General features: G+C 36.5%; 1 protein-coding gene across 2 annotated transcripts; it reads right to left on the bottom strand.

Moving 5' to 3' along the window:
• Positions 1-6893: 6893 nt before the first annotated feature.
• Positions 6894-12746, bottom strand: LOC123720917. Of its 2 annotated transcripts, none has more exons than XM_045686170.1 (2): positions 12018-12737; positions 6894-7180 (listed from the first exon to the last, which is right to left on the bottom strand). In XM_045686170.1, the coding sequence occupies exons 1-2, from the start codon at positions 12354-12356 to the stop codon at positions 6983-6985; spliced, it is 537 nt and encodes a 178-aa protein (XP_045542126.1). In that variant the 5' UTR covers positions 12357-12737; the 3' UTR covers positions 6894-6982. The 2 variants fall into 2 exon arrangements, with proteins under 2 accessions (XP_045542126.1, XP_045542127.1); XM_045686171.1 differs by having other exon boundaries at positions 7098-7875; positions 12018-12746.
• Between the last annotated feature and the right edge of the window lie 279 nt (positions 12747-13025).

The raw sequence follows: 13025 nt of genomic DNA, 5'->3' as shown, positions 1-13025 counted from the left end.
ATCAAAGTGAATTGAGTGATAACTATGAGAAACGTGAACGATTAAATGTCGGGATGTTGCGCGCAAACCTGAGACTTAGCGACTGGTGGCGAGGCGGTTCGGGGGCATGGGGCGCGGGGAAGGGGGCGGTCCACCCCGCTGCAGCTTCGCTCCCGCTCACAGCCTTGTTTCACCCCGCAACAATAATGCGAAATTTATATTAGTCCATACCAATTTTTGCAATCTTTTATATAAAACAATCTTTAAAAAAATTACACACGTATCAGGATTAATCTATTTTACCTTTTTTTTTCTAAAATTTCGTATGAAAGTTTAGTATAAAGTGATAGTGATGTTCACGGAGGCCGTGATATACGTAAGGCTCCTTTCAACCTCCCATTTACCCTCCGGCCTTTTCTCCCTCACACATTAGCCAAAATTCTCAGCGAAACCGCTGATCCCGCCTAATACATTTGTATTAAATATAGTGAATCTATATTAAGCTTCCAGTGAGTTAATAAAATGTAGAAAAAAAACACCCCGTACATAATATAACAATATAATAAATGTAAAAAATAATAATGTAGCTATAGATATAATACCGATGAGTCAGAGTTTTTTCGGAGCTTAAAGATTACTATGACTTTTTACTATGTTTTTATCATCATAGACAAAAACAATAGTTTACAAGAAAATTGTAAAAAGAATATATTAATTAACCCAGAAACATAAAATCAAAAGTATCATAAGTCGACATTGTCTATGAATTTTACAGGCAAACACATAAAACGATTCTTTACATGTTTCATACCTAAGTATTACAAGCTTGAATGCTTATGTACATAGGTACATAATTTGACACAGTATAAATTTAAATTTAACAAACAATGTAATTATTTGATCTTCTATATATAAATGAGTAACCATTACCAGGAGAGCACTTTCTCGTGTTGTATCATAGGAAATTAACGTCAAACAAAATGTTCGAGTTTCGTCATCACATAAAAACGCCGATATATGTAAATTATTTCAAAGACGCATTTTAGGTAAGATATTATTGTGTTACAACAGAGCGTAATTTTTATTTTTATTACGTAAATTTATTTCTAATAATAAAAGACATGTTGCATAAAAAGTATGAAAAGGAGTCTTATGGTTCAATAAAAATTTAGACAAACCCTCTAATTTATACAACAAAATTAAATTGAGTTTGAATGTTCAAACCCAACATGTTTATTTAAAGAAACTATAAAAAGAAAACTTTTATCAATAATTAAATAAAAAACAAGACTTCAATTAAACTTTTGAATATTAAATTAAAAAGGTATGTTATTGTTATCTTCACTTCAGCGTGATCGCGAGTTACATAAGTATCATTGCTCCATTTTTATTAAATAGTTAAGTAGATGTTACGACACACCAAGTTATTTCCACAGATTTCTTTCAAAGACTCCGAGAGTCATTTTCTCGGCTTACAAAGTCGCAGGAAATTAAAATTTGAGAGTTCTTTTTTCGTAGGAATAATACTTTAAAGATAGTTGAAATAGATAATAAAGATCAAAGTGATTAATTTTTTATCTATGACTTGTAGTAATAGCTTTAAATATACGACAAGTTTTCAATTGCTTGATAAGACATTTTTGAAATATTAAAAATTACAAAATTATAAAAAATGAACTTTTGATACAGACAGATAGTTTATATTTTAGTGTTATTTTAATTAACGAAACAAGATAATTCTATTGGACTTATTAAGTTTCAGTTCATTGTAAGAAAAATATTACCATTATAAGAATACAACAAGTGTATAAAGTTTGTTAAAGTGATGTCGTACTAAAATTAAAATTACAATAAATAAAGAATGCTAGCAATGTACGTAAAACTTCTTAGAAAATTAAATTCTGTATACCTACTCGAATATTAACATTTAATATTTGGGACGCATTACTTATACTATATACTTTCAGAACACTTTAATAAATGGCAAAAATCCATTTATTAGGCAATGAAAGTGCTTAAGAATAGTGGCATTAGAAAAATGTAGTTGTGTACATTATTATATTAATGGTTGACCACTTGGTATTACAATCACGTGTTTAGAAACATTAGCTATGTTGGTTTCTAAACACGTATATCACGTGATGAACCTGAAATTCTGATCTGTATGTTTCTACGGTTGTATTAATTGAAATAAACTCACTTTTTAGCCGACTTCAAAAGAAGGGTATCAATTCAACTGTATTTTTTTATGTTTGTTACCGCGAAGCTCTGCCCCCTGGAGCTCCGATTTTGATAAAAAATATTTCAATCGAAAGGTAGTGCTTGCAGATGGGTCCCATTTTTTTGATTATTTTTTAAAATAACTAGAAGACTAGTAGATTTTGAGTTTAGCTTCAAAATGCGTTGCGAAAATTAGAGACATTCAGGGAGTCAGTTTCTATAATAGGGACATAAACGTAGGTATGTCTAATACATCTCAAATGTCACCAATGTCACAAAATGTCACCTATTTACTTCGACCGACACCGACTGCGAAATAACAATAATTATACAATATAGACATGTTACAAGAAAGAAGAGAACTTTCTTTAGAGTTTAGAGGGTTTTCATGACATTATTTTGTTACTTTTTAGTGAATTTTGTTTGAGATTGTTTTTTTTATGTTACTTTTAAGTGCATTTTGTTTTTATTGAATAAGTTTATCAAAGTACTACCTAGAATAATCCAACTCAGTTAAGTCAAACAATAGATGGGTAAACGAATAGATCAAGCTTGCTGCAGTGTACTAAAGACAAAGAGCATAAATTTTAATGTAAAAGAGCTTGATAAGTAAGGTGTTGTTATTTAGATATTTCTCTATAATATGGATTTCAGTACCATTTGATTCTTATGAACTAAGAAAGGATCTGTATATTTAAGATCTTTTAAAACACAACGAGTAGGAAGTTTAATATCTTTAAGGAATTGACGAACCGGAGTCCCCTTGAAAGCTCAAAGGGGAAATAAAAAGATATTTCCATTGCAAATTTGGGCAAGTTTGATTTTGATCGTTACTTCGGGTAAGAGACGATGAAAAACAAGGTTGGCCTCGAACCTAGTTTGAAATACGTAAATGCAAATTTTTGGGTAACTTAAGAAGAAAATTGAAACCAAGCTAGAGCACACTGATTACAAACTTAAGTGATGTGTTTGTTTCAAAGTTGTAAAAACAAAATTTAGATTTTTTATATGTTATCCGATAAATCCAGTACATTCAGTATCGTTTTATTTATGTACTTTAATGTTAACTATTTAAAAAAAAACAAGGTAATAATACAAAAAAGAAATGATATAAGCTCCTCAAGTTTAATTTCCAAATTATTAAGGCCATGAATTGCAAATTCACAATCTTTCCGACGGAAGTTTAGCTTCTTTCAGATGCGAAACATTAAATCTGTTGGAAAATGTGTAAGACTTTATGTTTATTTTATTGATGTTCGCTTGGTTTCTGTATTGGTATGAAACAGTCTATTAAAGAGGCGTGAAATTTTACTTGTCTATTTTCAATTCTTTTATGTTTCGGAATATCTTTGCGCCATTTTACTGAACTCACACTTTATTGAAGGCATTTTTATAACGTACTAGCTTTTTCCCGCGACTCCGTCCGCGCAGAATAAAAAAAAAAAAAAAAAAAAGAAAACGGGGTAAAAATTATCCTATGTCCTATTCCTGGTTCGAAGCTACCTGCCCACCAATTTTCAGTCAAATAGATTCAGCCGTTCTTGAGTTATAAATGGTGTAACTAACACAACTTTCTTTTATATACGAGTATATATAGATATATATAGATTAGAACGGATTGATGTTCTCTCATACTTTCTGCTTCTCTTATTTCTTTAAAAAATAATTAAAACGAACGTTACTTAAACATTCTCTTTTCCAGTATTTATTTTTACTTGTCAATAAGCATAGTTGAATTCAGTCGTTAAACGTACGTATAAAAGTTTATGAAATAATGCTAACATTAGTTTTTTTTCTTTTTAATTACAAATAGGATTATTTTAAACAATAACGAATAAGGATTTTCATGTTTTCGCTTTAAAGTGAATTCTTAATGAAAACGTCACTATCATCTTCTGAGAAAATTGTCGTTTTACAATGAAGCCATAACTGGCTAAAACTGAAGCAGACGACGAGGGAAAAGAACTTTACAAAGAAGTGTTATTAAAACGTCGTGAGATGAAAACAAACTCAATTTAATTACGAGCCAAGAATTCTTTTAGAGATTTTAAAGAGATGTCTCTGCGAGATGAAAAAAAAATGCTTTCTTTTAATAAATCGGTAAGTATTATATTACATGAATATTTAAAAACAAAAGCGTTTCACCTTTTATTAGGCGCTCTATAAAATTTGTTTATTTATCAAAATCACAGGAAATTATTGCAGGAATAATTTCCTTAATAATAAGAACAACAACACAACTCGTGCCGGTGACACAGAGGTGTCGGTAGAGATTATCCATTGGCAGTTCTGATACTTTATACAACTACGCATGTATGAATGTCTGAATAGTAGCTATTGTATGAAATTTAAAAATGAAATTATACATGTAACAGACGACGATGATCATTGTATATAATACTTTAAGAAGTATTTATAATCTTACTTGTTACTTATATGTATATAGGAATGTTTAAATGGATGGACGGATGTTTGTTTGATGGTATATCCGGAACAGCTTAATGGATCTTAATGAAACTTGGCTCAGTTGTAGAACATACATCCTGTTTATTATGTTTTTTTTTTAATGCCGCGCGGATGGAGTCGCGGGCGACAGCAAGTAAACTATAAATGGCAAAAAAAGTATGCAAACATGTCGGTTTCCTCAAAGTTAAATCTGTCGCGCTTTGTCTATTCCTCTTCTGACATTTACAAAGAGATTTTCTTTATTGTAGACAGCGCGGCGTATCGTTCAAAAGGAAGACATATTTAAACGAGGGACTTATTGCCAGTACAAAATATTAAAAAAAAGAGTAAATATAAAAATGTAAAGAGTTTGGTTAGATTATTAACGGCCAATCTTTAACAATGAGTCTATTAAAAGAAATATTTAAAGGAAGTATCAGTTTTTTATTATTAATTTAAATGGTTTCAACTTAAAATTCTTATTACTTATTTGGCATCTATCGAAAATCATTCAGTTAAAACATAATTGTATAGTAGCACAATCATTGCAGTACCAATTTAACTTCTTAGATTGTAGGTAGAATAACATTAAGCAATTCCTCTCCCTAAGGATCGTAAAATATGAAAGCAATAAACGTCAGACACAAACAGCTAAGTTTCACAACATAAAAGTTTGCGAACCGCTACTACTGGAGAGACGGCCTCTGAGACCAAGTGGCTATTCAGCGTTTTTCTATAATATTGTTTTGTATCTGGATCATATCGTCTTTACCTGCCCAGCTTCCTTTAGCTAGGCGCTTCATATTGTTCCCTCAATGTCATAAAAAAGTACAATATAAAATGATAAAACGACAACTAAAACTTATTCACTATTTACAAAATCAGTGTCAAGTTGGCAGCGAAATACAAGTTAATTGAATCATAGATCGTGTTGTTATCATCGTCGGAAAATTTACAAGTCGGAGAGGCCACTTTTGCAAACTAAAATGGAAACAAGCTGCCGACATTGGAAAGTTTCTTACGGTGAGCTGTTGATATTCATTCAATTTATTTTTAACCGGTTTTAATTTACTTTTTTGGGATATATTATTTGGGAACGGCTTAACTCATGTATGATTGTCCGATGACGGCACCGACTAGTTTCGGACCGCACTTGCGTGGGACACGACCCTGAAGTTCTCAAAATAAGTCCTGTATATGACGGTATGAGCGATCTCACTTAGTTGCTGTTAAAAAAATATCTAAACTTACCTTCTGTTACATTCATTGCCTAGTACCAAAGTGTCGGGACAAACCCAGGATGGGTTTATAGACACTTTTATTGTAACTTTGTATTTTGTACACTGTTTAATATAAATAAATATAAAAAACAATCGCCCTGAAGATCAAGGACACCCGTCGGGTCCGAAACTAGTCGGTGCCTTCGCCGGAAGATCACTCGTGAGTTAAACCGTTCTTAATTAATTTACTGAGAGTAGTTTTTAGATCTTACTTGACTAAGAACGTTATGTATAGTACGTTTTAATTGATATCGCTTGCAGTATACATATACATATATGTACCATTAATAATGTTAAGTGAAGAATTCACTCACTTTATAAAGATTATTTGAAACATATATCATTCAATTTTAATTTCACATTTAATTTTTAACAAACTGTATTATTTCTTTCAATATATTTTAAAGGTAAATAAAGAAACTATAGATAATAATGTAAAAAATTAAAATTTCATGTAATCGAAAAATGTACACAATTTATACAAAGCCAATATTTCTGGTTACATCTCCCATGTCATGAGTTTAATATCGTCCATGTGCAATTAATTTACACCAATAAATTTACTTTACCAATAATTATACTCATATACTTCTAAAAGATTTTTGGATAACAATAAGTGATTGACACAGGTCACTTGAAATATGTACTCGAGATCACTAAGTAGTTTGTATGCTGAATGACTTATCACTACTCGTAGTAAATATGACGCAATTAAACTATCAGTGGTAAGTTGCGCAGTGTAACATGTCCGGCTGTCTAGTTCACAAGCCCTATTAATTTCCTGTATAAGAGTCGTGTTGAGGACAAGCTTTGAGTGTAAAGTTTTCAAAATGCTTCTCTAATGTGTGGTTTGTAATGTGTTGTAATTGAACAATTATATTTTATACATTGTCTTAATGAGTTATTTTCAAACAGATTTTACTAAATAAAGTTACACGCTGTTCTTTTGGACAATAATTTTTGTCTGATTGTTATTGTTACGAGGATAAGTGGACTGTATGAAAGGGCCGGTTGTATCGCCTTCTTAAATCGCAATGAAAGTTCGGGTCAAGGCTAGTTCAGAAGAGTAGTCCGTTGCCGGTGGAGTCCGAGGTGACGAGTGTCGTCGCCGTCGACCGCCGTTCGCTCGTTGGTGCCGCCGGTCGTGACGTAGGTCGTGACGTCGCGGTCGCCGGCGCCGCGTCGCAGCGAGTCTTGCCATGTCTCAACATGCTCCCCGGGTTGAAGTACTGAAGGTGTTGAAAGACTTCAAAAATCTGGAAGGGGACAGATGTTATTAAATGCCCTTCGAATGGTGCCTCTCCTTGTCTTCAGTTCAGCGACTCTAGCGGTGCCGTCGCTGCCAGGATAAAGCTGAATGACGCGTCCCAAGCACCAAAGCAATGGCGGGAGAGCTTTCTCCTTCACGAGGACGAGAGAACCAAGTTTCAACTCGGATTTTGAAGAATGCCACTTAAGCTTTTGTTGCAAAAGAGTTACATATTCATTACAGAAGCGCCTCCAAAAGTGCTGCTTCAAAAGCTCAATCCTCCTATATCGCTCCAGGCGGGTGATGCTGACATCAGGCACCTGTGGTTGCGGAACAGTCATAAGCGAGCGTCCAATTAAGAAGTGAGCAGGGGTTAGAGCGGAAAAATCTGTAGGATCAGTGGAAAAGGGAATGAGAGGGCGAGAATTTAAAACAGCTTCTATTTGAGTGAGTAAAGTCGCCATTTCCTCATAAGTAAGATGAGTGGTTTGCAGTAACCGCTTAAGATGATGCTTTGTAGAGCGCACGGCTCTTTCGGCGAGTCCGTTGAAATGAGGTGTATAGGCAGGCACAAATTTAAATTCAATGCCTTCCTGAGCCATGTGACCTTCAAGGTCGGACTGAACCAGAAATTGAGCCAGCTCGTTGGAAGTGCCGACGAAGTTTGTCCCATTGTCGGACGTGATGCTTTTGGGCTTCCCCCTGCGAGAAACAAAACGATTTAATGCAGCTTTGTAAGCCTCGCTGGATAAATCCGTAACGAGCTCGATATGACAAGCCTTTATTGCGTTGCAAACGAAAATTGCCAAAAATGACTTAATGAGTTTGCAGCCTCTGCCCTTTCGATCTGCTATTAACACTGGCCCTGCATAGTCAACACTACAGTGTAAGAAAGGAAACTCCAGTTCCGTACGGGTGGCTGGTAATTGGCCCATGATTGGCTGAACGTTTTCAGCCTTAAATCGGACGCATCGTACGCATTTATTGACGATGGTTTTGGAAAGGTTTGTGCCACCTAGAGGCCAGTAAGTCTGTCTGATATTACCTAACAGAAGTTGAGGTGGGGAATGTAAATATTTTATATGATAATGTTGAAATAATATTTTTGTAAAATGATGCTTGCTGCATAACAAGATGGGATGCTTGGTATCAAAACTATAAGGGGAATTATCTAGCCTGCCACCGACTCGGATAATATTATTATGATCTAGAAATGGACTTAATGAAATCAAGCGATTTTTATTGGGCAATGTCTCGCCGGCTTTAAGAATAGCATATTCATCAGGAAACATCTCCATTTGAGATTTCTGTATGATTAAATTTAATGAATTTTGAAGTTCTTGAACCGAAAGATGACCTGTTAATTTGTTGGTCTGGTTTCGAGAATTATAAATAAATCTCTGTAAATATGCTATTGTATTTTGTAAGCTAGTTAGTTTTGATTTATTTTTGATTAAGTTAGCAATTAAGTCAGCATTAGAATTATTATCAAGCGCTAAAGAACAAGTAATCAACTCGGGTAGATCCTGTTTCACGTTACAATTGGGCATTGTTGGCCAGTCACATTCATTTTTTGCCAAAAAGGTTGGCCCTGACCACCACAAAGACGAAGAGCTGATGAGGTCAGCCTTCAGCCCGCGGGAAACAAGATCCGCCGGATTGTCTTTCGACGGTACGTAGCTCCACGTGTGACCCTCCGTGCTTTCCTGAATTTCGTGAACGCGGTTACGAACGAAGCTTTTCAGATTAGTCGGTGGAGTCTTTAGCCACCCTAACACAATGGTTGAGTCACACCAGAATTTACATTTGCTAATAGGTATGGTAAGAGAGCTTAATACTTTATCACACAGCCTTGCAGCTAACAAAGCTCCGGAAAGCTCGAGACGAGCAATCGTCATGGGCTTTATCGGTGCCACCTTACTTTTAGACGTCAAGAGATGTACCTCTACAGATCCTGAAGCAGTCACAGAACGCACATATATGCACGCTCCGTAGGCCCGTTCTGAAGAATCTGAAAAGACGTGGATTTCATGACAGACAGAGTCGTGGACAAGAACCCAACGTGGAACCATTAATTGGTTTAGAAGAGGTAAGGTGCTGGCGAACGAGATCCACTTTTCTTTTATGTCTTCTGAAACCTCTGCATCCCACGAATATTGTTGAATCCAAAGCTCCTGCATGATTAATTTTGATTCAACGACGCATGGTCCTACGAGACCCAAAGGGTCAAATATCTGACTTATCACGGAAAGTATGCTGCGTTTTGTGACCTTTTCACGAAGTTCAATGTTGATACAATATGACAGCATATCTAAATTCGAGATCCAGTTGAGATCCAAAGTTTTTGAAGACGTGTGAACATTATCACTGCTAGATAGGTCTAGAATTTTGTCAGATTCAAGTGATGAAGTGGAAATTTGTTCGAGTATTGTAGTGTTATTAGAACGAAATTTTCTCAAATTGAAATTTGCAGATTTTAAGGTGGTGATAACTCCTTTACAGAGGTTAATTGTATTATCGATAGTGGATGAACCACCTAAATAATCGTCAACGTAGAAATCGCGCTGAATCGATTGTTTGACGTCATTATCGATAGCACTGGATGCTAAACTAACCAAACACTTTGTCGCTAAGTATGGCGCGCTTGCAGTACCATACGTAAGCGTATTAAGAGTGTAGGTTTTCAAAGGCTCTGATGAATCATACCTGAAGATGATCTGTTGAAGGGGGCGTTGAACAGGATTGAGCTCAATCGCCCTATACATTTTTTCTACGTCTCCAGTCACGACGTACTTATGCTGTCGAAAACGTAGCAAAATGGAATAAAGATCCTCTTGTACAGTAGGACCGACCATCTGAATGTCGTTGAGAGACACACCTGAGGTGGTGGAGGCCGAGGCATCGAAAACTGTACGTAACTTTGTAGTAAGACTCGACTCACGGATTACGCCGTGGTGAGGTAAGAAGTAGTTGACCTGTTGAAGACAGCTAGGTGCAGACTCTTTGTTTTCAGTCATGTGACCAAGGCGCTCATACTCTTGCATGAACTCCATGTACCTATCTTTAAAGGCAGGTTCTCGATGAAACTTACGCTCCAAGGACAAAAAGCGGCACTTTGCCATTTGATAAGAATCGCCCAAGACTGAAGGGTCCTCCTTCAGCGGCATTGTGACGACAAAGGTGCCATCCTCTTTGCGTGTAGTGTTGTCAACGAAGCTCTGTTCGCAGGCTCGTTCTTCAGGAGATAAGAAGTGCTTGGCTGAAACAGTATCAAGTTCCCAGAAACGAGTTAAGTCTGGATTGGGTTCCTCATTTGCAAGATTGCAGATAGGAGAAGAGGGTGACTTAAGACGGGAAACGTTCCCTGTCACCAACCAACCCAGTTTTGTTTCATGTAATGTGGGCTGATTTTTACCTAAATCAACACGATTATTTAATAAGACAGACCAAAATACTTCGGCCCCAACTAAGATGTCTACGACTGACGGTTCATTGAATGTAGGGTCAGCTAGACTTATTCCCGTAGGAAGAGGAATATTTTCAATATGTATGAAGGAAGACGGTAAAGCGTTGGTGATTTTTGGTAATATAAGACAGTCAACAGTAAGTCTATAGTCGCTATGGTAGGACTCAAAGGTAAGGCTGCAAGACTGTGTAATATGAGAAGTATTATTGTTTATACCTGTCACCGTGGAACTCGCACTTCGTCGTGACAATCCCAGCTTACCGCAGAGCGATTGTGTTATAAAGTTGGCCGTTGACCCGTTGTCAAGGAGCATCCGGGCGGCGTGGACGGCGCCTTGGCTGTCCACCGCCTTCACCAGCGCTGTGGAAAGCAAAACGTGCGGAGGAGTAGTAAACTGCTTTGAATTGCTTGAATTAGCAAAGTGATTAACGTTACTAGTTGAAGGCAGAGCAGGCTCAGGAATTATTTGCGGCTCGTGCAAGTGCAAAAGCGTGTTATGACGTTTTTTACAATATTTACATGGTACAAGGCTACAATTATTTTCTAAGTGCCCAGGTCGTAAACAATTAAGACAGACCTTAGCTTCTTTGGCCTTTTGAATTCGAACTTCAATAGGGAGGGCTCTGAATGTTTCACAGTTAAATAGAAAATGAGTTTGATTGCATAAGGGGCATGTAAATATTTTTTTGTTGGATGAATTTAATTTTTTATTTATTTTATTATTATTTTGATAAAATTTTTGATTGTTTGAAGCTATAAGCAAGTTTGTATTTAATTTATGAGATTCTGGTTTATGCATTTTACCTTTATTTTCTTGCAATGTCTCCAATAAATCTGCTCTGTTGCTAAGAAAGGTAAGAAATGTATTTAAAGATGGTGGATCAGTGAGAGTATTTCTATGTTCCTCCCAGACCCTATGAGTAACACTATCGAGCTTTTCAGACATCATGTATATGATTAACACATCCCAGTGCTCAGTATTTTGATCTAAGGTTGACAGTGCACGAAGATTTTTATTCGTGACTTCTATAAGACGACGAATAGCTGAGTAGGACTCGTTACGAATGTGTTCTACGTTAAATAATTCCCTGACATGATTATTTACGAGCAGCCGCTTGTTATCGTACCTATTACATAATAAATTCCACGCCGATTGATAGTTTTCGGCTTTAAAATCTAAATTATCGATAACTAGCAAAGCACTGCCTTTAAGAGATGCACGAAGATAGTGCAACTTATTAATGTCATCAATATCCCTTCGGGAATGTATTAAAGAGGTGAAAGTATCACGATACTCAAGCCAGTGTTGATAGTGACCATTAAAGACGGGTAAATCTATTTTTGGCAACCTAACACAATTGGATTTAATAACGCTTGCCTGTGCATCTTCGAGCTGTATCACGGAAGTATCCTGGGGCTGTGCACCCAGCAGGCGCCGCGCCTCGGCTACCAGCGGGTGGTACCCGGCTTCGAACTCCTCGCGCTCCAACTCGGAAACGGAGGGGTCGTCCGAAAGCATCTCGATCTCGCACTGTAAATTATCGAAGTGGGCATATAAGGCATCGAATTTTTTAAAACGGCCTTCTAAGTCTAACAATTGTAATTTGCTAGGCTGACCGCCGGACACAAGTTGCTTTAAATATTTACTAAAAATAGTCACTTTAGTTTTTATACACCCCCGTTTTTGTTTTAACTTGGTTAACTTGTCGTCCGTCATAGCGAAAGACGATAAATAGTTAGCGATTAACTATGAAAAATATTATAAAGGGAAACTAAATAAATAGGTCACTATGACGTAAACTTGACCTACTTTCGTACGAATAATAAATACAGGTGTGCATGCGCAGCGGCGCAGCGAGCCAGACTAATTAGCGACAGTGATTGGAGTGCGACAAACAATATCCCGTTATGCGGGAGCAATGTTTTTTGCTAAATGCAAGCGAAGTTAAGCTTTAAAGGCATAGAATATTGTTTATTATTGTTTAAGCTTGTATAAAAGTAAGAAATACGCTGCCAGTAAGACAAAGAATATGCGACAAATGTGTGTACCCACTCAAAAAAAAAAAAACTGTTTTAGGGAATTTAAGATTAAAAGAAAGGAAAAGATAGAAGGAATAATTGGAACGAACTCACGAGTGACCAAACCATCCACCAGTGAATCCTTGCTGATGCAATCTTCTCCTTTTCTTGACGATGACTCGCAGATTCAGCGGGTTGGTCCGAAGTCCGGCGTTCCGTCGACTACTTTGTTCTCGAGCGCGCGCGGTTGCCGGGCGAAGTTTCTTCGGCAGGATGATGATCTTGACGACGATGAAGGCTCCCGAAGATCTTCTATAGCTGAAGACCGCGTTTTGAAGTGCGCAGAGACTCGACGTTGAACATTGCG

Source organism: Papilio machaon, chromosome Z (assembly GCF_912999745.1).
Source record: "Papilio machaon chromosome Z, ilPapMach1.1, whole genome shotgun sequence".
NCBI classification, from domain to species: Eukaryota; Metazoa; Arthropoda; class Insecta; order Lepidoptera; family Papilionidae; genus Papilio; species Papilio machaon.
Note: the sequence above shows the minus strand (reverse complement) of the source record. Positions and strands in the feature narration are given on the sequence as shown.